Genomic DNA, 25,929 nt, shown 5'->3' on the forward strand with positions numbered 1-25,929 from the left:
TATTTATTAACAGACTAGTCAACATGTGGTGGTTCAAGAATAGGAAAATGAAGGACTAAAACTTGTTTAGCCACAAAGTAGAACTCTGAATACTGTTTAAGTCATTGATTTACTTATGTTCTTTTTCCTTTTCCACCTCTTTTGATCTAGACAGCCCAACCATTAGCGTTCTGAATAGTGATGATTCTTAAAGGCGGTGGTGGCGTACACCCTTAATCCTGGCACTCGGGAGGAAGAGACAGGCGGATCTCTGTGAGTTCGAGACCAGCCTGGTCTACAAGAGCTAGTTCCAGGACAGCCTCCAAGCCACAGAGAAACCCTGTCTCGAACCCCTTCCCCTCAAAAAAAAAAAAGGGGGGGGGCAGGAGTAAATCCTTTAAGCAATTAACAGTACCCATCACTTTGAATCTCAAAACTGCTGAGTTGAAGTATAGTTGGTGATTGGAGTTTCTTTGCATAGAGGAAATTTGTTATTTTTCAGTAAATTCAAATGACATTCTATTGAAAAGATATTTGCTTTGTTTTGGTGTTTTGAGACAAGGGTTTTGTATACTGTATCCTTGGCTGACCTGGAACTCACCTTATAGACCAAATGCTGGCCTTGAACTTCAAACTCACAGAGGCTTACCTGCCTTTTCTGCCTGAATGCTGGGATTAGGCATGTGCCATTATCACCTAGGCATCCATATCATTTGATTTTGATAGATGAAGGCTCTCAATAGTTTACAAATATATGAACAGTTTTATTTCAGGAACTAGTCATTTATTTAGAAATAAGCAAATTCGTGGATGCAGGTATACCTGTATATTTTTAAGAAGCTTGGGCAGCCTTGGTCTAGGAGACTTTTGAAAAAAGAACTTCCTCCTGTGACTGGGAATGAATCCCTGTCTGAGCATCACCTGGAGCTGTAACTCTTAGCTCTAGGTTAAAATGCAGGAACCAAAAGTAAGATGACTGCCAGTAGTCCTAGAAGGTTGAGCATCCAGGACAAGTATAATAACCATTGGCTTTGAAAGTCCACCAGTCAAAGCCTCTTTTTGTTCCTTGTTCCTTAAAATCTCTTGCACATTTGATGATGTGTCTAGATTTATTGATATAAAGCAGGAGTCTTATTTAGTTTGATAAAGGCTCCACTTTGAACAGTGGTCAGCAAATCTAAGACTTAGATTTAAGTACAGCTGCTGCAAATAAATTTAACTGTATCCATAGGTTAAAAGTTCTTGGGCTAGTTATTTTAATTAGTGAGTTCTAGGAATAGTCTTTGAGCTGTATAATGAAAAACAGTAGAAGGCCTGGCAGAAGGAAATAGTTGTTCTCTTGTATCATGAGAACAGAAAATCTCGAGTTTTATAAAATCCCAGGAGGCAAGAGAAGAGTCAAGATAGGAGATGTACTTAGATATGGCCAATTAGTGTATACCAGTAGCCCAGTCACGTTCTGGGAGTTCTATTTGGCTGGTCAAAGCTGGTTACTTGAATGATTGCCTGTTGTGGTCTTTAAGAATACTAGGCATGCTGTCAGTAAAAAGAAAGAGCAGTAGGCCCAGTGAGTCCCTGAAGGCTGCCCAGTCCACTGCATTTGATGTGTTGGTTTGGTTTTGGTTTTCAGTTTATGGTGGTCAGTATTTTAAAATTTCAATTTAACTTTTGTTGTAAATTAGGAATTAGGAGAGATGTTCCTTAGTTAAAAAGATATATTATTACTGTTAATTTTGATTTTCTTTTGCTTTTCATAGAATGTTGGCTCAATTAAGAAACATCAGGGAGATAAATTCAACCCAGTGGTAAGTAGATTTAATTTTTTTGTTTGATTTTATTTGAATCTCCCACCCTGCACCCCCAGCTGGCCTGCAACTCACTGTGTAAACCAGATTGGCCTCAAAGAGACCTGCCTGCCTGTGCTGGGATTAAAGGCATGAACTTCAGTGCTTGGCTAGATTTAATTTTTGTTAGAAAGTTGCCAGTTTATTATTTCTCAGTTGACTAATTTACTTCCATTATGATTAGGAAATGCTTAACTCCAGTGTCACCTCTGGTTTATTTATTAGCTTTTCCTAAAATTCAAATTAGCAGTCCATCAATTTGATTGTATTTCACTTTTTATTCAGACTGACTTGGTTGTCTCCTTGTGGGTAACTGTCTTGCTTTATTATGTATGGGAAGATCCTGCTTTAGGTAATTTTACTCTTACCTCTCAAAGGCTTAAGGTCCCTTTAGTCTTTTAAATCAGTTAGCAGTTTTTATTCCATACTGTAGCATGAATCCATGAGAGTCTGGTAAGGGGGACTTTTCAATTTAACAATTACTTTACTCTAAATTACCTTGTACCTCAAGTGCCCTAAATCATATCCAAAATAATTTTGCTGTCTTCAGATTATATTCATTAGGTAATAACATTTCATGCCATTCATTCGTTATATTCCTAAATCTGGAATGGTTGATAGGAAATATTTTTAAGCTATATCATTCAAGTTCTTACACACTGCCAAAATATATGTTCAGATATATTTGTTAATATATGGTTTGTGAGAATAATAATTAGAGTCACTACTATGAAGTAGTTCTATGCAATTGAACTTTCTGTAATGGTAGAAACTTTTTGTAACTGTTTGATCCACTTTGGTATCCCTAGCATAACGTAGCATTTGAGTGGGATAAGGAAATGGCATTTTAAATTTTATTTGATATAATATTAAATTTAAATGGTTTATGTATCTATTGGCTACCATACTGGACAGAACAGATAGCAGATTCTTAAATGGCCTCAGTATCAATTTAAGTGAGAGATTATATATCTATTTTGGGGATTTAAATTTTTTTAATTTAATGTAATTTCTTTATTGATTCTTTGGGAATTTCACATCATGCACCCCAATTCCACTCATTTCCCAGTCTCTCCATATCTGCCCTTCAGCCTTTCAGCATTCCCCCGCCAAGAAAATTTAAAAAAAAATTTCAAAACAAAGCAAGAACTCACTTTGCTCCTGTTTTCCCACCTCTTCAGCACCCTTTATTCATCTTAGTGGCATTGGGAGCTGCAGTGTGTCATGCAGTATATTTTTGTTCTATCAGCTTTACTTGCAAATGTTCATTTCAGTGAGTCATTGGTCTGGCTCAAGGCCCCTGTGAGGGGCAGGACCAGCAAAGGGCAGTTCTAGGTCAGCATGGCCCTAGGGTTTCATCATACATGCTTCTTATGGCTCTCTGCGATAACACAGGTCACAGACATCAACACAGACCCTAGCTGCTATAGGGACACAGACCCAGATGTGGCCCTTGGACATCAACATAGCCTTTGACGGTAACAGGAGCCATGGGCATAGACAACATAGACCCTGGTTGGAGTAAGGCCGTGGACCCAGACATGACCCTCAGTTGCAGCTCTGGCCTGGACATCACCATTGCATCAGGTAGCAGCACAGGCCACTCAGATCTGAGTTGTCCTTGCTGCATCATGACCCTTAGACGCCAACATAGCTGCAGGTGGTGGCCCAGGTCCTGGGCATCAGCATGGCTCTTGGTGGTAATAGGAACCACAGGCATCAACACAAACCCTTGCCACAGCAGGGTCATGGACCCACACATGGTCTTCAGCTACAGCTGTGGTCCAGATGTCACCATGATCACCCAGATCAGCATGGCAGGGCCCTCAGACACCAACATGGTCACAGGTGGCAGCCCAGACCCAGGTATCCAAGAGACTTTGGTGGCAACATGGGCCATGGATGTTAACATGGGTTCTAGCTGTGGTAGGACCATAGACCCAGACATTGCCCTTGGCAGCAGCTTAGGTCCTGGAGGTGACCATGGTCCCAGGTAGCAGCATAGGCCACTCAAGATTAGCATGGCACAGCTACAGCATGGCTCTTAGACACCAACATGGTCTGAGGAGGCAGACCAGACCCCTGTCATCCCCATAGCCTCTGGTGGTAACACGAGCCAAGGACATCAACCCAGACCCTGGCTACAATAGTCAGTGGACTTAGACATAGCCCTCAACTGCAGCTTGGTCCCAGATGTCATCATGACACCAGGTGGCAGTGCAGGCCACTCAGATTGGTAAGGCCTTTGTGGTGGCATGGCCCCTTGATGGTCCCTCGATACCTGTGTGGTCACAGGTGGTAGCCTAGACACTGAGCATCCTTGTGGCCTTTGTTGGCAACATGGGCTACCGAGATCAACACAGACCCCGCCGGTGGTAGGTCCATGGACTAGACATGGCCCTGGGTGGCAAGCAGGCCACCCATATCATCCTGTTCCTCATCACCTTTGCTTTGACTGTTTTACCTCTTTCCACAACAAAGGAACCATTACACTTATCTTTCTCTCTTGTTTCTCTACCACGCATTTGCTTATTCTGATGGTACCCTCCTGCCCAGCACTACAAGGTACCAGGAGGGCCCAGGAATATCTTCAGCCAGCCTAGGCCTTGAGGACCCAGACTGGCCTGTGGAAGACTTCCACCAGCCAGGAATTTAAAATTTATTTATTAGTATATAACGATATATTTAATCCCCTTTTAGCAGTTAAGTTCTTTATTGAACGAACTGTTACTCCTGTTGGTAAAATGTACATATCTATAAACATAGAAATGTTAGTAAGAATTCAGTATGCTTTTTTATGTCTATTTCTTTTTAGACAAAGATTTTAGATGTAACCCTTCTGGGTGTGTGATGCTGGGTTTCTGAGTCAGGGCAAGTCTTGCAAGTCTTGCATGGTTGATACAATGCAAGTACTTTATTACACTGTACTTTGAGCCTCAGGTGAAAACATCTGGTGCTTGATTACTAGGTTTTCTTAAACATCTTTTAAAGTAGTTTGCAAATAGACCTATTTATTGGGTTTTGAGGATCTAGTTCAAATGTATATTACATGCTTTTCCAAAAGTCTATTTTACAAATCTGTATAGTTCTAAAAAGAGAAACACTACTGCATTAAAGATCTTTAGTTTCTGGCTGTTTCCTAGTTAAGAAACTCTGCTTCTCTATGGAAACAATAGGATATTCCATAGAAAATTGTAATGAAGGCAAAGAAAAATATTTCTATACTTTATCTAAAGAATTTCAGTATGGTGCCTGGTGATTCAGTAAAGTCAGAGTGTGAGAATGAGTGTAAGTGAAGTATTTAACCCTGTCTATGATCAGACATTCAAGTACCATAAGTGGAAAGTAGACCTATTAGTGTAGTGCCTTACTGAGCCATATTGGATCCTGAGTCAAGGGGAAAAAAATACTGATTATGTCTTGATTTAAACATTGATGTTTTATTAATATAGATTTTTTTAGCAGTTAGCATATTTAAGGTACTTATCTTTCTGTTTTTTTTATACTTTTTTTTTTTTTTTTTTGGTTTTTCGAGACAGGGTTTCTCTGTATTGTTTTGGAGGCTGTCCTGGAACTCACTCTGTAGACCAGGCTGGCCTCGAACTCACAGAGATCCGCCTGCCTCTGCCTTCCGAGTTCTGGGATTAAAGGCGTACGCCACCAACGCCCTGCTTTTTTTTATACTTTCTTATATTTTGTGCCTGAGATCTTGGTGCTTGTTTCTGTGACTAAAGCAAGGATTATATTTATGTACAAAGAGTTGCTTACTGATTGGCAGTCATTCTCACTTTATTAAATTATTACTGTGTTAGTTTAATGTTAGCCTAGTTGGAATTTATACACAAGTTCCTAATAAAATTGGTCTTATGAATTTTTATTAATTCAAAACTGGCTTTTCTCTTGGTTAACTGAAAGATTGTATTTTAAGTGAGTTGACTCACATGTGATCTTAAACAATTTAGAGTCTTCAAGCTCTTTCAAAAACTGTAGACTAGTATTTGATTGACACAAAAGTATACTTGAAGTAGATGGGAATTTCCATGTAGGAGAATCATAAATCGTAGTGTGGGTTTTCATTGCTGTGAAGAGACATCATGACCACGGCAACTCTATAAAGAAAACATTTGCGTGTCTCACAGTTTCAGAGGTTCAGGCCATGATGATTGATGATGGCAGTGAGCAGGCAGATGTGGTGCTGGAGCTGAGAGTGCTCCCATTTTGTGGGCAGCAGGAAGTCACCTGGCAGTCATGCTGAGGGAAGCTTGAGCAAAAGAAACCTCAATGCCTGCCCCCATGGTGACACACATCCTCCAATAAGGCCACCCCCTTGGGGGCCATCTTCTTTCAAACCACCACATAGGAAAGTTAAATGGTGGGTGATCACTAATAGATGGTTAAGAAGACCTGTAAAGTTCGAGGCCAGCCTGGTCTACAAAGTGAGTTCCAGGACAGCCTCCAAAGCTACAGAGAAACCCTGTCTCGAAAAATCAAAAAAAAAAAAAAAAAAAAAAAAGACCTGTAAAAAACATGAATGGTTACTTCTTGGATTGTATTGTAAAGTACTGGAGGGCTTGAGTTTGATTTAAAGTCCAGTAGACATATAAATGTAGATATTAAAGCAATCTTAAATAGGCTCCATTGGGTGTGTGTGGTGGTGAAGAGGTACTTTGCCTGTGGCATTTTGAGTTGTGCTATATGGATGGTAATTTGTTGGAAAAATTGTTTGTCATATTGTATACAGTTTAATTTGTTTTTATCTACATGCTGCAGCTTTTAAAAAATGACTACGAAACGAAGTTTGTTTGTGCGGTTGGTGCCATGTCGCTGTCTACGAGGAGAAGAGGAAACGGTCACTACTCTAGATTATTCTCATTGCAGCTTGGAACAAGTTCCCAAAGAGATTTTCACCTTTGAAAAAACTTTAGAGGAGCTCTATTTAGATGCTAATCAGATTGAAGAGCTTCCCAAGGTATATTAACATGTCAAGAATTACATTAGATAATGTCTATTCATAGATGTTTACATTCTTAATATTGTTGTACACAAATGTTTCCATTCACTGGCTTAGTCTTACTGTAAGCACAATTCAAAATGATACAGATTTTTAAGCCTCTGTTCAAGTTATTTAAGTACTTGTGTGAATAACTTTTATTTTTACTTGAAGCATTTTATAACCATCAAAATAGATAATGCATCTATTCAACTTCTGGAGCCATTAGATTTAACTAGTCAAAAAACTAAAATTTTATTGTCTTATTGTAAATTCTATAAGCTCTTTATATGCAGCGTTATAAATGGGGCTAATTGTCATTTCAACTACCACGTCATGCTTTATGGTTCTATAAATTTTTAGAGGTGGAATTAGGCTTCCCTCCATTTTGTCTGGAATTGATTTGGAGAACATGCATCTCTGAAATATAGTAACAACTGGAGGGGGAAAGATTGCTGTGAAGTTCTTTCTCAGATTACCACTTTACTAAAACTTTTTTTAGTATGCTCTTACTTTCCTTTTATTACCTGTATTAGATTTCATGTTTTATAAAAAAGCTGCAGTAGCTTTAAATTGTTTATTAGGATCTATAGCCATCTGAATGGCTATTTTTGTTTGTTTCTTTGTTTTGAGACAGGGTGTCACCTTGTAGACTAGACTGTCCTCAACTCTGAGATCTGCCTGCCTTTGCCTTCACAAGGCCTGTGGTTGAAGGTACGCACCACAATCCCCTTTGAAGCTGTAAATGGAGACTTGAAATTGGTTAGAGTGGGGCATGGTGGTGCCGTAGGGAGGAAGATCTTAAGTTCAAGACCAGTTTGAGCTACACAGTGAGTTCTACCTTGGCCTGGATCATATGTGTAGTGAGATCTTGTTTCAAATCTAGCCACCTACAGCCACCAAACAGTTTAATATGTGTTATCAGAATTCTGAAAAATAAACTGTAATTTGGACTGAGATTTAGAAAATAAAATTACAGGTGACTTAGTTAAATAAGAATTAACTTTCTGATGAACAAGAAATACTTAGTGTAAGTATGCAGTATGTAGGATATAGTTATACTAAAAATTATCTAAAATTCAAATTTAATTGGGTATCCTATATTTAATCCAGCAGCCCTAACTGTAATATAACAGAAAATAAATCATATAGACCTTGTTTCATGAAGTATTTGTTTTAGATTATTTGTATGTTTGTGAACATCCTGGATGACAGTATACAAAGGCTTTTAATTGTGATGACCAATATTAAAAGCTTTTGAAAGTCAATGCTATATCCTAGGTAATTAGTTTTTAAAATTTTTTATTGAGACGGAATGTCACTTTGTAGTCTAGGCCGGCTTCAAACTTCATTGCAATCCTCCTGCCTCAGCTGGGATTTATAGACTTGAGTCACTAAGATCAGTTTATTCTTAATAATTTTGTGAAGAAGTCTTTAACAGCTGTGGAAAAATGTTCAAGGTGAACTGTGAATCACATCTATGCTGTGATTGTAGTGTGCTTATTAATTTACTGTTCATCATTACTGTGTACTCTAACAAATCCATTTCTATCCATGGCTAGTTCTCTGATGGAATATGGAAAACCTAGATTAGACAGGAATTAGGGTCTCAGTGTCGAGGCATGTACAAGAGTGACGCTGAGTGTAACAGTGCAGGTAAATGAACGTGTGCCTACCCCAGACCTAGCACTTCAACATTTTTCAAGGGGTGCTCTTCAGCATGGCGTTCTTTTTGGAATAAGCTTGATTGAAAGACAAGCTCCGGAACTTACAGTGTGTAACAGCCAACTTTGACAACTTCAACAGATAATATAGCCATATGTGGTTCATATATTGGTTTTCACTGGGTGCAGGTTAGAAGTATAAATCAGTCTAAGTGACTCAAATTTATTCAGATCCATAATAACATAGTCAGAATAATATGGGGCCTTTCCTGGTGTTAATGTAGGCCTAACAAAGTTAGCTTTAATATGGATATTTATTGTATAAAGATTAGTCCGTGGAATACCTAAAGAAATGTAAGTGATAACCAAAATCCTTTCTTTTCTTCCCTAGCAACTTTTTAACTGTCAGTCTCTACATAAACTAAGTTTGCCTGACAATGATTTAACAACATTACCAGCATCCATTGCAAATCTCATTAATCTCAGGGAACTGGATGTCAGCAAAAATGGTAAGTCCTCCAGATTCTTGTCCTTTGAGATATTTCGTTGTTAAAGTGTTTCTGTTTTCCAAATGTTTAGAAATATATTAACTTCATTTAGAATCTATTTAATATAGAATATATAAACATTAAAAATTTTTATAACCTGTTTTATGTCAAATGCAATAAAATTTAGTATCATTCTTGGATTAGAAGTGTTTATAAATATAAAATCTGTGATACCTCAGAACAGCTGGAAAATAAGTAGATTTTAAATATATTATAGTTCATGTTGTACAATGGAACTCTCAAATGTATTCCTCCTAACTGAAATTTTTTTTCTGGTTTTTTGAGACAGGGTTTCTCTGTATTGTTTTGGAGGCTGTCCTGGAACTCTGTCTGTAGACCAGGCTGGCCTCGAACAGAGATCCGTCTGCCTCTGCCTCCTGAGTGCTGGGATTAAAGGTGTGCCACCAACACCCGGCTCTAACTGAAAATTTTTACTTGGATCAACATCTTAACCATCCTACTCCCTCATCCTGCCTGGCATCTGCTAACTGCCGTTTAACTTTGTGCTTCTGTGAGCTTGCCCTTTTAATATCCAGTATTGGAGATCACAGGATGTTCATCTTTTTATCCCTGATTTATTTTATCTAACATGATGTCCTTTAGGTTCATCCATCCTATTACAAATGACTGAAGAGTGTTTCACTGTACACACATACATACAGTGTTTTCTTTATTGAGCCCTTTATTCCCAGAAGCTTAGGCTGAGCCCACATCTTAGCTATTGTGAATAGTACCTCAGTGAGTGTAGAAGTGCAGACCTTTCTTCTCTCTTGTCCCGCAGAGGTTGTGTGGCTCAGACAGCTGTATTTTCATTGTATCCCTGGCTTGTTTGTTCGTACACAACTTTCTACTTTTATGTAACTGGCTTATTTTTGTGTTTGTTGTCTTTTTGATATATTTTTAGAAAACCATTGTGTAGGTGGCTTCCTTTTTTTTTTAATTGATTTATTTTTGCTTTATGTGTTTGACCTGCATGTATATCTGTGTGAGGGTGTTAGATCCTCTGGCACTGGAGTTACAGACAATTGTGAGCTGTCATGTGGGTGCTGGGAATTGAACCCAGGTCTTAATCTCTGAGCCATCTCCTCACCCCACTGCTGCTGCTTCTTTGAACCCTTTGGTCTACACAGGGACATCTTCTTTCCGTAGTCCCACTGAAGAGACCCTCCTTTCCTTGTGATGTGTGTTGGTGGCTAGTTCTTTATGCTGCCAACTCACAAAAAATGACACGGAGACTTTTTATTAGTTGTGAAAGCTCAGCCTTAGTTTAGGCTTGTTTCTAACTAGCTCCTCTTACTTAAATTAACCCATATTTTTAAATTAATTGTTTTTTACATTCCAATCCCAGTTCCCCCTCCCTCCTCTCCTCCTGCTACCCCCACACCTCCCTCTATGTTCTTCCGCACACTGGTTGCCTCATCTCCATTGTACATATCCTGGTTATTCTGCGTCTGGCTGGCAACTCCACCTTTCTTCTTCCCAGAGATCTCTCTGTCCAGATGTCCTGATTAGCTATTGGCCGCTTAGCTTTTTATTAAACCACTCACAGTGACATATCTTTATGCAGTGTAATCAGATATCTTGCCACAGATGTGTTCTTGGTACCTTTGTTGAAATTAATTGACTATACTCATGTGGATTTATTTCTGGCCCTCTGTTCTGTTCCTTTGGCATTTTCCTGTTAGACCAGCACCATATTCTTTCATTTTAGAGCTTACAGGTGAATTTTGAAGTTATCTGTTGTAAGGCCTGTAGTTTTTTTCTTTTTACTCAAGATTACTTTTACTTCAGAATCTTTTGTGATACTCTGTTAGGGTTATTGTCTTCTGTTTTTGTGAAAGGTGTCATTAGAATTTTGATAGTACGTTGAATCAACAGGACACTGGGCGGTTTGGACATTTTAACAGTTCTTTTCTTTCTAATCTGGAAACGTGAGGTATCTTTCCATTTATTTACAGTTCTAGTTTGTTTAATCAGAGCTTTATTGTTTCAGTGTAGTTAAATTTTTTGCTGTTGTTAGTTATATAATATATATATGTATATAAATAATCCCAAAATATATAAATGGGACTTTGCTTTAAAAGAAAAATTTTGGATAGATTATTGTTAGCATATAGAATGCCACTGACTTCTATATGTTCCATTTTAATGTTGATCCTTTTCATTTCTTTCTGTTTCCTAATTGTTCTGGTTAGGACTTAATACAGCTATACATAGCTTAATGACCATATATTTACAAGTTTCTCTGAGAAATACATCACAGATAATTTGGTTTTGGTAAACATTATAGAATATGGTCTTTTTAAAATCATGTTTTATATTTTGAAATAATATAATTTCTCCCCTCCAGCTTCCTTCCATGTAACCCTCCCCTCAAATTCATGACCTCTTTTTCTTAATTGTTCCTACCAAATTATAAATATAACCATCACAGCCTATGTTATTTGTATGTATATGACTTCAGGACTGATCAGTTAGTATTGGATAATCAATTTGGGGTGCTCTTCCCTGGGGAAGACTATTTCTTCCACTTTCCATATTCCTTAGCTACCTATAAGCTTTTTGTGTATATGTGTTTGGGAGATGGTGTTGAGAAAGGGTCACTTAACATAGCCTTGGCTGTCCTGGAACTCACTATGTAGACCAAACTGGTTACTATGTGTCCAGACTCAGAGATCTGACTGCCTCTGCTTTCCAAATGCTGGGATGAAAGGTCTGTGTTATCACACTTGATCCCTGTAGTTCTTTGTTTAGGGTTGAGGTCTTATGGGCTTTTTTTAATTTCATGTTAGCATGTCTTGGTGGTCTTGTTTAGGCAGCCATGTTGAGGAGATTATGGGTGTAGCTTCTCTGATATTTGTAGGAGTCAGAATCTCACAGTTAACTCACTGTTCTCTGACTCTTACAATCATTCTGCCTCCTCTTCTGCAATGTTCCATGAGCCTCAGGTGCAGAAGTGTGTGGGAGAGGGGGAGGGGGAGGGGGAGGGAGAGGGTGGAGGGCGTAGGCCCTGCCCCAAATGACTTGACAGACTTTGATGATCCCTCATAGAAGGCCTCACCCTCCCTGGGGAGTGGATGGGGGTATGGGGTGGGTTGTCGGTGGGGGGACATGGGAGGGAAGAGGGGAATTGGGATTGATATGTACAATAAGATTGTTTCTAATTTAAATAAAATTTAAAAAAAGAAACTGCTTTTATGAGATGTGAGGACTGTACTTATCTATAGGCATAAGGATAAATATTTAGAATGTGGTTTGGGATCATGCTGGTTTATTAAAGTGACAGGTGTAAGTTCTTCAAGATCCATGACTTTACTAGCTCTGGGTAGGTGTCTAGCTTTCCGTTATCAGGCATGATTTCCCTCCTGTTGAGTGGGTTTTAAGTTCAATGAGAGAGTTCATACCACCAAGATAGGAGTGCCATTGATTCACCCTCAGGGTTATCTGCCATGCTGGTTGCTTATGTGGTCTCTATCTAATCAAGCAATGGTAGGCATAGAGTGCATGAGAATGTGGCTTGTATTATAGTACAGTAAATACTTCCTTAATAAGTAGGAAGGGTTTCTTTTTACTGTTCTGTCACGATAAGGGAGAAAATAATGTTGTAAGGAGTAAAGACTCTCATTGACTCACAGTTCTGCAGTGTGAGATGTGCATGGTTTATTACTTCATTGCTCTCAGCTGGAGGCACAGTGCATCCTAGCAGGAGCACATGTTGTGGTCTGATTATCCCATGGCAGCCAGCAAGCAAACAAAACGGAGGACCGGTGTTGAGTATTTCCTTCAAATAGTGCCCCGACTACTTGACTTCCTTTTACCAAGCCCTGCCTTTCTGAAGGTCCCACTATCTTCTAACAACCCTAGAGGCTGTCATTAAAACCTTTGGGAATATTTAAGGCTCAAATCATAACAAGTGTTCTTTAAAATTATGAAAAAAGTAGTAGTTTATAACAGTAAATATATAAGCCAGTAACATTAACCTGGCATTATAGGCTGTTTACAACGGTCAGGCTAGAGTTTTCGCTGACTGACAGCACAGGTTTGTTTACACCAGTATCATGAGTTATGTATTGTGCTCCTACACTGAAGCCTGCCACAGCATTTGATGCTATCGATTTATTTTTCAACTACATTTTAATAGATTGCTGTTCCTTTTCTGGTTGATAGTTGACTGAGACATTTTGTGGTGCATAACTACACTGAGATGAATAGACATAGTAACACTGGGAATTGTCTTGTTCCTGATTGTGGAAAGAAAGCTTTGAACTTTTAATTGTTGAATATGATGTTTTTTTGTGAATTTATATTAGGTCTTTATCATGTGGAGAAATAGAACTATCCCAAACTGGTGACTTAAAAGTTATTAAAAGATTTTTTTTTTCATTTGAAAGATTTCCTTCCATCCACATTCTACTGAGGCATATGTAGATTCCTGAATAATGAATTATTAACAAATAAGGAATTTTCTTAGCTTTGTATACATAGCATAGAAGATAATATTTTAAATCTTTCGGAGAGGCAGAGAGAGAAATAGAGAGCTCTTAAAAATTTTAAATTATGGACTGGAGAGATGACTCAATGGTTAAGAGCACTGGCTGCTCTTCCAGAGGTCCTGAGTTCAATTCCCAGCAACTACATGGTGACTCACAACCATCTATAATGAGACCTGGTGCCCTTTTCTGGTCCGCAGCCATGCATGCCGGCAGAACACTGTATGCATAATAAATAAATAAATCTTTTAAAAATTTTAATGAACATACATTTTATAATAACAAAAAAGAATGGATCACATGAGTATAACTTTTAAATGCCCTACCTTAAAATACAACTTTAAATATTTATTTTCAATGTTTGGGAAAAAAATCTAAATCCTACCAAATCAGTACAGCAGCATACAAGATTATTCTCTGTTCTGATAGGAACATGTAGATGTAGACTTTCCTTGTATTGATTCTCATAAATTTCAGAACTTACTGTGCTTCATTTTCGGATGAATTAGAATAGTCATGGTCCATTTGTATTTACAAATTGCAGTTAACTTTGTCAAATTAGTAACAAAGTATTTAGCTTACACCAAAAAAAGCATATGCATGTGTTTACTAAATATAAGCTGTATGAAGCATTCCATGTGGACAGTCTATATAAAACATTTAGGTTGCATGTTATAGCAAAAATGATTACCTTAATGCTGTTAATTACATGGTTTTAAAGAATAAATCCATTTTAAGGCTTTGATTTATTCATTTGTCTTAGGTTCAGGTGGAGTTTCTAGTGGTAGTGGTTAGTGTACTGCAGTATAGCCAGTAGATCTTAGCTGTATCTTACTTACTGTTCTATTGTTGTATGGAGACAGCATGACCAAAGCAGCTCACAAAAGAAAGCATTTAATTGGGGGTTAGCTTACAGTTGTAGGGGGTTAGTCCATGATGATCATAAACTTCGAGACATGTAGGCGCAGGACTCTGCATCAGTAGCTGAGAATTTTACCTCCTGTTCCTCAGGTAGCAGGCAGAGAGAGCAACACTGAACCTGCAATGGGCTTTTGAAACCTCAAAGCCACCCCCCAGTGACATTACTCCTCCAAAAGACCTCACCTTCTAATCCTTCTTCTAACAGGGAACCAGTCATTCAAACATAATGTGCCTGTGTGGGCCATTTGTATTCAAACTGCTACAAGCTGTAAAGATAATACTTTGTGCTGAGGAATAGTTCAGTCACTAAAGTGCTTGCTACACAAGCATCTATTGTGGTGCGAACATGTAATCTCAACACTGGAGAAGTAGAGACATGGATTATGGTGCTCACTGACTAGCATACCTAGTGGCAAGCTCCAGCTTCCAGAGGAGACCTTATCAGAAGCAAAAACAAACAACAAATAAGGCAACCCATAACCATATCCACATCCAGAGTTGGGGCTGTTTTAATTTTTGCTGTAGAATCATTTTACATTGTTGTCCAAACTTAATGTTGCATCTTTAAAAAGAAAATGTGTCTTAAATTGATTTGTAGTTTTTGCTCGATTGGATTCATTCATAGGATATCTTGCATTTTATTTGTTTTGTTTTGATTTTTTTTCTTTAAAATTTCATACCCAGGGACTGGAACAATAGTACAACAGTTAAGAAGACTTGCTGTTTTTCAAGAGAACCTGAGTTCAGTTTCTAGCTCCCATGCAGTTGTTCACACCATTCATAGCTACAGTTCGAGGGGACCTGATTTGATCATCTCCATGGGCACCAGGCACACACATGATTCACATACTTAAATGCAGGCAAAATACTAATACACATAAAATAAAAAATAAGTAAATTAAAAAAACCCATACCTATTGATGATAGTCAATGCAATAGGGAATACAATATATTTATTTACCAGAGAGAGAGAGAGAGAGAATCACACAAGCTGGGAGTCAGAAGCATGGCCTGCTTCCAAAAGAGAAGGTCCTTTTTCCTTTCACTTCCTTTTATCTCTACCTGTGCTAATTTACTTGTCCCCGCCCTCATGGGCGGATAACTTTGTGGGGTTCACTCTTGTACATACCCAATAAAAATCCTTCTTAAGAGTTGAAGAAATACTCACAGATTCATCAGTCGATAGCATTTTGCTACCCTTTTTAATTTCTTGTGTTTATATATTTAAATACGTTCAGATAAAAGTGTATTTATTGTTGCTTATCTAAAATTTGTTTCTGCTGAATCTGCTTTTTTTTTGTTTGTTTGTTTTTTTGAGACAAGGTTTCTCTGTATTATTTTGGAGCCTGTTCTGGAACTCGCTCTGTAGACCAGGCTGGCCTCGAACTCACAGAGATCCACCTGCCTCTGTCTCCCAAGTGCTGGGATTAAAGGTATGTGCCACCAACGCCCGGTGAATCTACCTAAATTTAAGGTACAAATACCAGGAGTTTTACTCTTCAGTGCTGAAATACGCATCTCCTACTACATTACTATAAAATCAGCATCACTATAAAAAATTTGACATCTTTTCATACTGTCCCTTTTTACTTCTTTAGCCCTTTTTTTGTCCTTTCTGTCAAATTAAAGATCACACATAGTACTTAGTTGTGTCTCATTAGTCTTTTAAAATCTTGAACAGTTTGTCTTTCATGTTACTATTTTTTAATAGCTCTGGACAGATTTTTTTAAACGTGGTTTCCCCATTTATTTAGATTAAATAAATGACTGCTATGTGAAACTTTTTAAGAATGATATGGGGAAATTTTTTGTTTCCTGGTTCTTATAAAGCCAAGTATTGCTTGTTACCTTTCAGAGTAAATGAACTTAGATAATTCAGACCAAAGCATTGGAGAATTAGATTTTTATATGTCATGAACTCTGCACTGCCATCAATCACAAAGGTACAGGTGCTCTGGGAATGCAGCTGAATTACAGAGTGCTTCCTTAGTATGCACAGAGTCCTTGGACTAGATCCTCAGCACTCAGTAAAGTTGGTGTGTTAGACACTGAAGCATCATTCAGCTAGTGTCCTCAACTTTGATACAACTGCATAAAGGCCGATATACTAATGTAGTCATGGCAGGCTAGTAGCCTGTAGAGAGTCTGTCTTAGCAGTTGTAGAGTTTCTTTTTGCTAATATCAAACACTTGCTTAAATAATTCTTAGAGCTCATGAGTATTTTTGAAGATTTAGATAAGCATTTCAAGTAATTAAAATATTAGGGTGAGTGTTTAAACAGTATTTTCCCTTGAGAATTTACATTAATACTGACAATGAACTCCTACAAGCTATGTTAACTAAATACTTAATTGACCTCTTCTTCCTTTTCTATTTGATTGCTCAAATTTCCTTGCATTTTAGTCATTCTTTATATTTGTCTTCTTTTTTACTTCACTTTTGAAATGTATTTCTCTTTATTTGTGCATTTATTTTGAGTCAGGGTCTTGTATAGCCTAGACTGACCTGGAGCTGACCATGTAGACCAACATGACTTCAAGCATGTGGCTCTTTCTTAGGAGACTAGGGTCACAGGTATCTGGCACCATCCCCAGCCCTCTCCTTTTTATCTTTAACTAATGCTTGACTGAAGCTCTAGTTTACTGTTGGTGAATAAAGCTGAGGAAGAAATGAGACTATGATAATGTCAGACTTGTCACCTTGCTTAATAAATTCTAGTCTTTTTAATTTCTTGTGCTCATCATTGTAATTAACCAATTTTACATACAGGGAGTGGAGGTTATTTTGATAAGCCTGTAATGTTTAACCCTAATGGATATAACTTTATAAGTCTACTTTATTAAAGAGATGATAAAACATGTATTTGAGGGTAAACTAATATGACTAGTTGTGAGAAATTCGAATTATGGTTGGATTTTTGATTGTATGACATTATATGTAAATGAAAAGTTAGTATGTATTCTAGTTTGTTTGCTGTTGCTATGATAAACATCATGACCAAAATCAACTTGAGAAGGAAATGGTTTCTTTTAGCTTACAGTTAGAGCCCATCATTGAATGAAACCAGTGCAGTAACTCAGGAACCTGGAGACAGAAATTGAAGCAAAGGCTGTGGATGATGGCTGTTTATTGGCACCCCATGACTCACTTAGCCTGCTGTCTTATACAACCCATGACTACCTGTGCAGGGGTGGCCCTGCCCACAATAGGCTAGGCCCTCCCATTTCAACCATTAATCAATAATACCCCACAGACATGCCAGTAGGCCAATATTTTGGCAGCAGAATCTCAATTGTGAGGACTCTTCCCAGATGACTTTTTTGATAAATAGTAATGAATACATTAGATGAAGTGAATATGGTATTTATTATATCTTAAAGCTACTAAAATGTTAATTAGTTTTTACTTGACCACCATGATAGGTATAGATGTGTTTTTATATTCTGAGAAGAGTTTTTCTGTTAAGATTTGATTACATTAATCTTGAAAAATTGTTTTAGGCTTTTATGTCAGTTAAGCTTAATATTTGAATATCTTAACATATCAGGTACTATTTTGAGGTTGTTAGCTCTTATTCCCTATTGGGAAGGATTCAGGAAATATTTTGGGTACTTTATTATTAATAGCTCCAGTAAGTTATATTTATTTATTTAAAAAGCCAAAAGAATTGGACATTTATTGTCTTAATTACAATCTTTTACGTACTTCTTTTGTGTTTTCAGTTAGCCAGGTAGTATGGCTTATGATGAGGTACTTGAGAGTGTGGTTGGGTGAAGTGCTTGCTCTGCAAACACAAGGACTGTCAGTTTGAACAAAACACATTTAAACTAGAAGTAGGAACTCACATAATTGAATTTGGGCTTTCAACAACAAAACCCTGTACATGAGACTTTAATTGAACGTATGTTAAGACTCTCAGGATTTGGGCTTTAGATTTCAGTTTACCTGTAATTTTAGGGAAGGTTTAAGTTTTCTTAAACTTAAAAAAGAGACAAAACTCTGTAATGATATATTATTTCTGATTTAATAAAGCTTGCCTAAGGATTCAAAAGCCATAGAGGTGAGGCAGTGGTGGCACACATCTTTAATTTCAGAACTCGGGAGACAAAGGCAGATGAATCTCTTTGAGTTCAAGGCCACCTAGATTTACACAAGATTGAATCAGCCTAAAAGAGCAACAGAGCTCATGCCTTTAATCCCAGGACTCATGAGAGGTATTTGAGACAGGAATAGAGTCAGTATCAGACATCCATTCTCCAGCCATATTTAGGGTTCTCCAGCCACACTGAGGAGAGGCAGCAGGATTAGCCCATTCAGCCTGAGGTAGTGGCCCACTACTTTGTTTTCTGTTCTTCAGCTTGAAGTTCGAGCCCCAATATCAGTCTTTGGGTCTTTTATTAATTTGTGTCACAAAACTCTTTTTAGAGAGTTTCTCCAATAAAATGCTATCAGGAGTAATTCTATGATTGGCTATCTTAAACTTTGTCTTAAATCTTATTGTAGGACAGACTACAATGAAGGTAAGGCTATTATTAATTAAGATACAGTAATGATGTCTTAACTGGAGTAAGGGATGCTTGGTATTTCTTGGTTTAGACAAAAATCATTTTTTGCCTGGTTTTGTGTGTCTGCATTTGTAGTTATTTTGACTTCTGTCTTGATATGTCATGGTTGCACAGTGGCCCAGTGTGATACTGATGTCCTGGGAAGTGGTTCAGCAGAACATTATTTCTCCTTCTGAATGCCTGACTAGTTTTAGTAGGAGGAGCCATCTTTTGATGGTTGAACTATCATACAATTAAACAGGCTGTAACAAAATGGCAATTATTTTGCATTTATAAGAAAAGAGAAAGCTGACCCTGAATGTCATTGGCAGTGTGGCATGCCTGAGCAGCTCGGAATTCTATACAAGACCCCTGCTCATGTGAAGCCACGGTTCCTCATTGTACTCCACAAAGGACTTTCATTCAGAACAAGCTAGTATTGTACCCCACAAAGGTGAGGCTTATTAAGAAGAGATTTTTAGCACAGACTTAAACATACTGATTAATAGAAAGAGAAGCATTCAGGATAGAATATACTCAAGTATGAATATGGGCTTCTCCAAACAGAGTCACACTAAGCTGTATTATCAGTTGTCATACATATTTCAGTGACTTCTCAAATTTTATCCAAAAAAGGTTGCTGAGGAACCTCCATCCCTCCCCCGTTATTCTATTGTGTATTTGTGTGTGTGTGTGTGTGTGTGTGTGTGTGTGTGTTCATGTGCCTGTATAATAGAGATGTCAGATATTTTATTGCGACAGGGTCTCTTTCTGTGGTCTTGGTTGCCCTGGAATTCATTATGTAGACCAGGCTAGCCCAGAACGCAGATCTGCCGTCCTCTGCCCTCTGCTTCCTGGGCGTGGAAGGTGTACATACCACACGTGGGTTCTTTCTTCTTCTTCTTCTTTTGCTTTTGTTTTTGTTTTTCGAGACAGGGTTTCTCTGTATTGTTTTGGAGCCTGTCCTGGAACTCACTTGGTAGACCAGGCTTGGTCTCGAACTCACTGAGACCCACCTGCCTCTGCCTCCCGAGTGCTGGGATTAAAGGCGAGTGCCACCACTGCCCGGCCTCTTTCTTCCTTTTTGAGACACTGTCTCTAACTGAACCTAGAGGTTACTGATGTGGCTAGAGTGGCTGGTCAACGTACCCTAAGGACCTCTTATTCCTCCTCCCCAGCATAATATTAGAAGTGTTTGTAGTTTTGTTTTGTTTTTCCCCAATACAGGGTTTCTCTGTGTAGCCCTGGCTGTCTTGGAACTCGCTCTGTAGATCAGGCTGGCCTTGAACTCACAGAGATCTGCCTGCCTCTGCCTCCCAAGTGCTGGGATTAAAGGCATGTGTCATCACCTCTTGGCAATGTACAGCTCTTTCTTTTTTCTTTCCTTTTTTTTTTAATGTGGGTTTTGAGTATTTGAACTCAGGAATTCATACTTATGTGATGAATGAACCATCTTTTCATTCCCCCCCCCTCCTTTTTGGTATGTGAGCTCTCTGGGAGGTTTCTGAAGTGCTTTGGGTAAGATAATCTGATTGGGTAAAACTATGGGACAGAAAGGTTGCACAGGGTGCTTAAGACATGTCTTCTAAGTGGGTATGATCACTCGTGCCTGTAATCCCAGCATTTGGAAAGCTGACACACGAGGATTGCATGGTTTCTAAGTTGGTCTGGGCCGCACATTGAATCTAGGACAGATTCAACTATAGAGTGGAACCATTACAGCGTTATTTTGCTGGAACTTCTGGTTCTGGACTGGTTATCTTAAATCTGGATAGGAATGGCAGACTACAGTAAAGTAAAAGTTGTTATTGTCTAAATAAAATCATTGAGAAAGGCATGTTTGGCATTTTGAAGAGTTTGGGGTTCCTTTCCTTTGTCTGCTTAATTTTCCATGTCTTTCTCTTTTGCCTCAGACTAGATAGCATTTGTACTTTGAGGGTAAGTCTCTTTAGAAATATGACTTGAAAAAATAGGGAAGTTTGCCATGTAGGTATCTGAATTAAATGCACCAGAAAGAAAAATAGCTACTACATTAACTTTTATAAGGTTCTAGTATTCATAACATGTGTGATAAACACGGAGAAAGAGTAGTAAAAACAGAGTAATAAACTAAATGAGAGTATATTAGGAATAAAGACAGGCTGGGATTTGGAGAAATAGATAATTAATGTAGGGCCTTATAGGCATTTGCATGAACATTGAGATTTAGGCTTAGCAATGTATATGAAGATTCTGTGAGTATATGGAAGGAAAAACAACCAATTCAAATATGGTTTTAGTTCTTGGATATAATAGTGGTAGAGATGGGTGTGGTCAGGCTATGAATATCCTTGAAGGTACAATCAGTGTTTCATGATGGATTGTGTGTGATTGTGGGAAGAGTTACAACTGACCTTATCATGCAACTGGAAAGACAAGATTGCTATCAGCTGAGATGGAGGAATTGGTAGGCACTGCGATTTCAATGGGCAACTCAGAGATAGTTTTCAATTAAATTATAAAATAACAGGTTTCCTTGTAGTATTTTCATATGTCCTTTTGTTTGGTTGATCCTCCTGCTTCTGAGATATCCTTCCATCTCCTTGCCCTTCCTTCCCTGCGTGTATTCTATTGTCCACAGTAGTCCCCCTTCCACATTAATATCCCATATTCTATTGTCTTCTCCCCTTTCTAGGACCCCTTTCAAGTTTCTTGTCTTATGGCCATATTTACTTCCCCCTAGATGCACAGGTTTAACAGATAGAAGGTAGGATTTGGCAGGTTGTAGCAGCTCATACTGGTAGAATATGCTGAAGAGGAGAAAGCAGGAGGCTCACAAGTTAGAGGCCAGCCTGAGCCATTTTGGGCTGGTGAGAGACTCGTCTGTTAAAAGTCTTGGCTACTCTTCAGAGGACCTGGACCAGCGCTCACAACTGTGTCTCAGGGAATCTGATGCTCTCCTCTGGCCTCTAGACACTAGGCATGTGGTGTACAGATAGACTTGCAGGGGGAGAGAAACACCCCACACATAAAGTAAGAAGAACACTTAAAGCTGGCATTCAAATATGAAAGAGCAGGTGGTGCTTGTCTTCCTGAGCCTGAGTCACATCACTTACTGTTTTCTGATTCTTCCCATTTCCTGTAGATTTCATAACTGTGTGCGTGTGTGTGTGTATAAAATTCCTTTGCGTTTATATCTCATGCTGTCATTATATCCATTTGCTGGTGGACATCTAGGCTGATTCTGTTTCCTTACTATTGTTATATGGGTATGCAGGTATCTCTGAGTATGACATAGCCTTTTAGGTATATGCCATGGAGTGTGCAGCCAGGTTGTATGGTAATTGTTTTCAGTGTTTAGAGAAGCCTCCACATTTATTTCTGTAGTGACTGTATCAGTGAATAAATTTATTATTCCTTTTTCTCCATATCCTCACCCAGACTTATTTTTCTTTACTGTAGTCATTCTTACTAGAATGAGGTAGATCTCAAGGTAGTTGTAATATATATTCTTTGATGGCTGTTTTGTATTTCCTTTGAAAACTGTTTATTCAGTTCATTGACCTACTTACTTTTCTGATTACAAGTTTGTGTATATGTGTATATGTGTTTAATTTTTACAATTCTTTATGTATTCTAGATAATAAACCCTTATCTGGCGTATGGCTGACAAAGATTTTCTCTGCTATCTTAGGAATCTCAGGCTTTTTGTTTATTTGCTTGCTTGCTTTCTTGTTTGAGGCACCAGTGTCTCATTCAGTTACATATTTGTTTTGGTTTTTGGTTTTTCAAGACAAGGTTTCTCTGTGTAGCCTAGCTATCCTGGAACTAGTTCTCGTAGACTAGGCTGGCCTCTGCCTCCTGAGTGCTGGGATTGAAGGTGCACCATCATCTCCTGGCTCTATCCATTATTTGTAAGAATATAGAGTTAAGTCATAAAAACAGTTCTGGAGGTATACATTTGAAAGTTGTCACAATATCGATGATATGTAATAACTAAGATTAGGTGCATTTACTAAGGTCATAAGCCCAGGGGAAAGGCCCAAAGAATGAGGCCTGATTTTACCTTGCAATTTTAAAAGATCTAGAAGAGTAGGAAAAAGGACAAAAGATAGTGAGAAAGAGCTCTGCTAGTGTAGGAAATAACCAGTATGATAACAATCATTTTCTTTACTGCATTGGTGTGTGTATATACATGCATGTTTGTGTGAGTGCCTGCCTGCCTGTCTCGTCTTGTCTTTGTGCATGTGTGCTCATGTGGGCGTCATAGGCTGAAGCTCAGGTATCTTTCTTAGTTGCTCACCACCTTAGTTCTTTGAGACAAGGTCTTTAATTGAGCCTGGAACTGACTGAGCCCTTGGGTTCTTCCTGTCCCCACTTTCCCAGAGCTGGGACTACAGGCATGTGGTTCCATACCCAGCTCTGAGATCCAGATTTACTTCCTCATTCTTGGACTGCCAGCAAGTTACTCACTGAGCCATCTCCCCAGCCCACTTACTATATTTTAACTTTTGATAAAGTCCTAGTATTTGTAGTTCATGTTTTTACTTTGTATTTGGAACATATTTGCTGAATATTAAAATAAAGGTGACTTTGAATTTGAGGTACCTGAACAAAACCTAGGAAGTTTTAAGTGTTGGGTAAAGTTCAGACAAGGTAGGAATTATAGATACTATAATTTGAAAACTAAAAGCTCTCTACATTATGCATTTTGGTAGAGTTTAGCACATTTCTATTTTATTTCAGCATCACCAGTACCTGTATAGAATATTTTCATCATCCTATAAAGAATTCCTGTTCCCTTGCCTAGCATCTCCTAGGTTCTGGTGTTGTGTGTGACTTTTTCCAATGGAGATATGGGTAATTTTTTTTGTCACCTCAGATAGGGCACCAAGGATAGATGAAAGATTATTCCAAGGCCTAGCATTCTGAGCCAGTTAGTTTACTGGGGTTGCTTACAGAAGTGTGGGTGCTTCTTGGGCAGCCGGTGCCAGCTTATGCAAGGCTTATCAGCTGGTGTCCTGCCCAGCTGGTAGGGATGCTCCACTGCAGTCTCCTTCCCCAGATTGTTTACTGTTTATTTGTAATCTTGGGCAGAGGCTGTGTGACCTTTCCAAAGTTTGGTGAGCCTTCTAAGTCTATGAAGGTCAGTTGGAAGTTTCAGTTTGGAGGAAATAGCTATACAACACCAGGTAACCTCATACCTGCTTTGTTTGTAAAAAGATTTGTTTATTGTGGATTTTTAAATACATAAAACTGTATGACGTTCTGTGTCTGGCTTCCTTCCCTTAGCATATCTTCAGGACTCATCCTTGTTGTACCATATATTGCTATTCTATAGTGTAAACATACTATATTCTGATCATTGTGCTTATATATTCATTTGCTGTTGATGGACATCTGGGCTCTTCTAAATAATGAGTACATGTACAACATTTTTTGAATGTGTTTTGTTTTATATGCTCTTATATATATAACTAGTAGTAGAATTACTGGGTCATTTGAAATTCTATTTGTAACATTTTGAGAAACCATCAAAGTATTTTCCACAATTGACTATGTGTTCTTACCAGCAATATATATTCTCAGCATCCACATTGGAATTTATTACTTTCATGTGCTGTATTTAGTCAGTTCTCACAAGACAGATTCCTCCTCCTAGTTCCTCAGACTTTTTTTTTCTTTCCCTAGGTTGGGTTTCTCTATCTGTGGAGCCTATCCTGGAACTCTCTCTGTAGACCAGGCTGGCTTCAAACTCACAGAATCTACCTGTCTCTGCCTCCCTAGTGCTGGGATTAAAGGTGTGCGCCACCACCGCCTGGCCCTTCCTTTTATTCGTGATAATTTTCATCATGCCGGCATTTCTTTAGCAGTTCTCCTAATAGGAGGGTCCTTTTGTTATTGTTTCGATGCTTCCCATCATGAAATTCAAATTGTATGCCTTTGCATTTTTTTCTCAGTTGCCACATGACGAGGCTAACTAGTAACTGCTAACAATTCTAAACCATTTCATTTAGGAGGTATTCATCAGATTTAGTTACTCTTTGTTCTTTAAGTAACATGTAGGAGGAGTCTTTCACAATATTACTATTATACTTTTATTCTGTTAATTTTGCATCTATTTGTTGTTTTTCTTTGATAATGCGGGGGATTAAACTCAGGACCTTGCATATGTTAAGCACACACTCTACCACACCCAGTTCATTTGTGAGTTTTGACTAAAATAATATGCTAGTTGTGAATTTTATATCATTCATGTGGAGCCATGCACTTAGCATTACAGTAAGTTTTTGTTTCACTGTTTTCTTTACATAGAATCTTCTTGCGATGAAATTGATATGATCTTAAATAACCCTAAAGTAACAACCCCATTGGATAATCATTGTGTAAATAAAGGAAACTATATAGAATTCATTTAGGGGATGCTTTTCAAAAGTTCCTAATTAGTATTTATTTAGAATACAGTGATGTCAGTACTTAAAATTGGTCTGTAGTCTGCTGCCAATTCACAAATTATTTGTTCCTATAGTTTTGGTATAATAAGATAAGGAAATGAGTATGCACTTTGAATCTTTTACCAAAATTTGATATAGAGACCTATATCAGATTGGGAATTAAAAAGAAATCCTTTACCTCACTTGGTCTGAAGAACATGTAGAAACCAAAATGTCCACTAGGTCTCTTGAAACATGTGCGTGACAGTGTAAAGAGATCACTGTGGCCCTTAGTTATGTTGTCATTGTTCACTGGGTAATGTGAAGTAAGAAGGCTGAAAAAAGAGGGGAGTAAAAGCATGGGAAGATGGGAAAATGTTTAAGAGTGAACACTACTGCCTTAGGGCACATTTTAGGGTATAACATCCATATTTTCCATCCCCTCCTCCTGCAGGTTTGTTTGCAGCTCTGTTCATTTATATACATAGGGACATGCCCAATTTGGAACTCATAATTTTAAAAGCAATTTTCTTTTT

General features: G+C 38.2%; 1 protein-coding gene across 9 annotated transcripts in view; it reads left to right on the forward strand.

Annotated features, from left to right (window-relative positions):
* Window positions 1–25,929, forward strand: part of Erbin (erbb2 interacting protein) — a 110,393-nt gene that overhangs the window by 26,869 nt on the left and 57,595 nt on the right. For all 9 annotated transcript variants that reach the window (XM_040729089.1, XM_021222839.2, XM_021222858.2 and 6 more), the window contains 3 exons: window positions 1,737–1,784; window positions 6,594–6,792; window positions 8,869–8,986. In XM_040729089.1, the coding sequence (XP_040585023.1) occupies window positions 6,604–6,792; window positions 8,869–8,986 (307 nt within the window). In that variant the 5' untranslated portion in view covers window positions 1,737–1,784; window positions 6,594–6,603. The remainder of the gene's footprint in view (window positions 1–1,736; window positions 1,785–6,593; window positions 6,793–8,868; window positions 8,987–25,929) is intronic.

The sequence above is a fragment of the Mesocricetus auratus genome, unplaced genomic scaffold (assembly GCF_017639785.1).
Source record: "Mesocricetus auratus isolate SY011 unplaced genomic scaffold, BCM_Maur_2.0 Super-Scaffold_100020, whole genome shotgun sequence".
Taxonomy (NCBI): domain Eukaryota; kingdom Metazoa; phylum Chordata; class Mammalia; order Rodentia; family Cricetidae; genus Mesocricetus; species Mesocricetus auratus.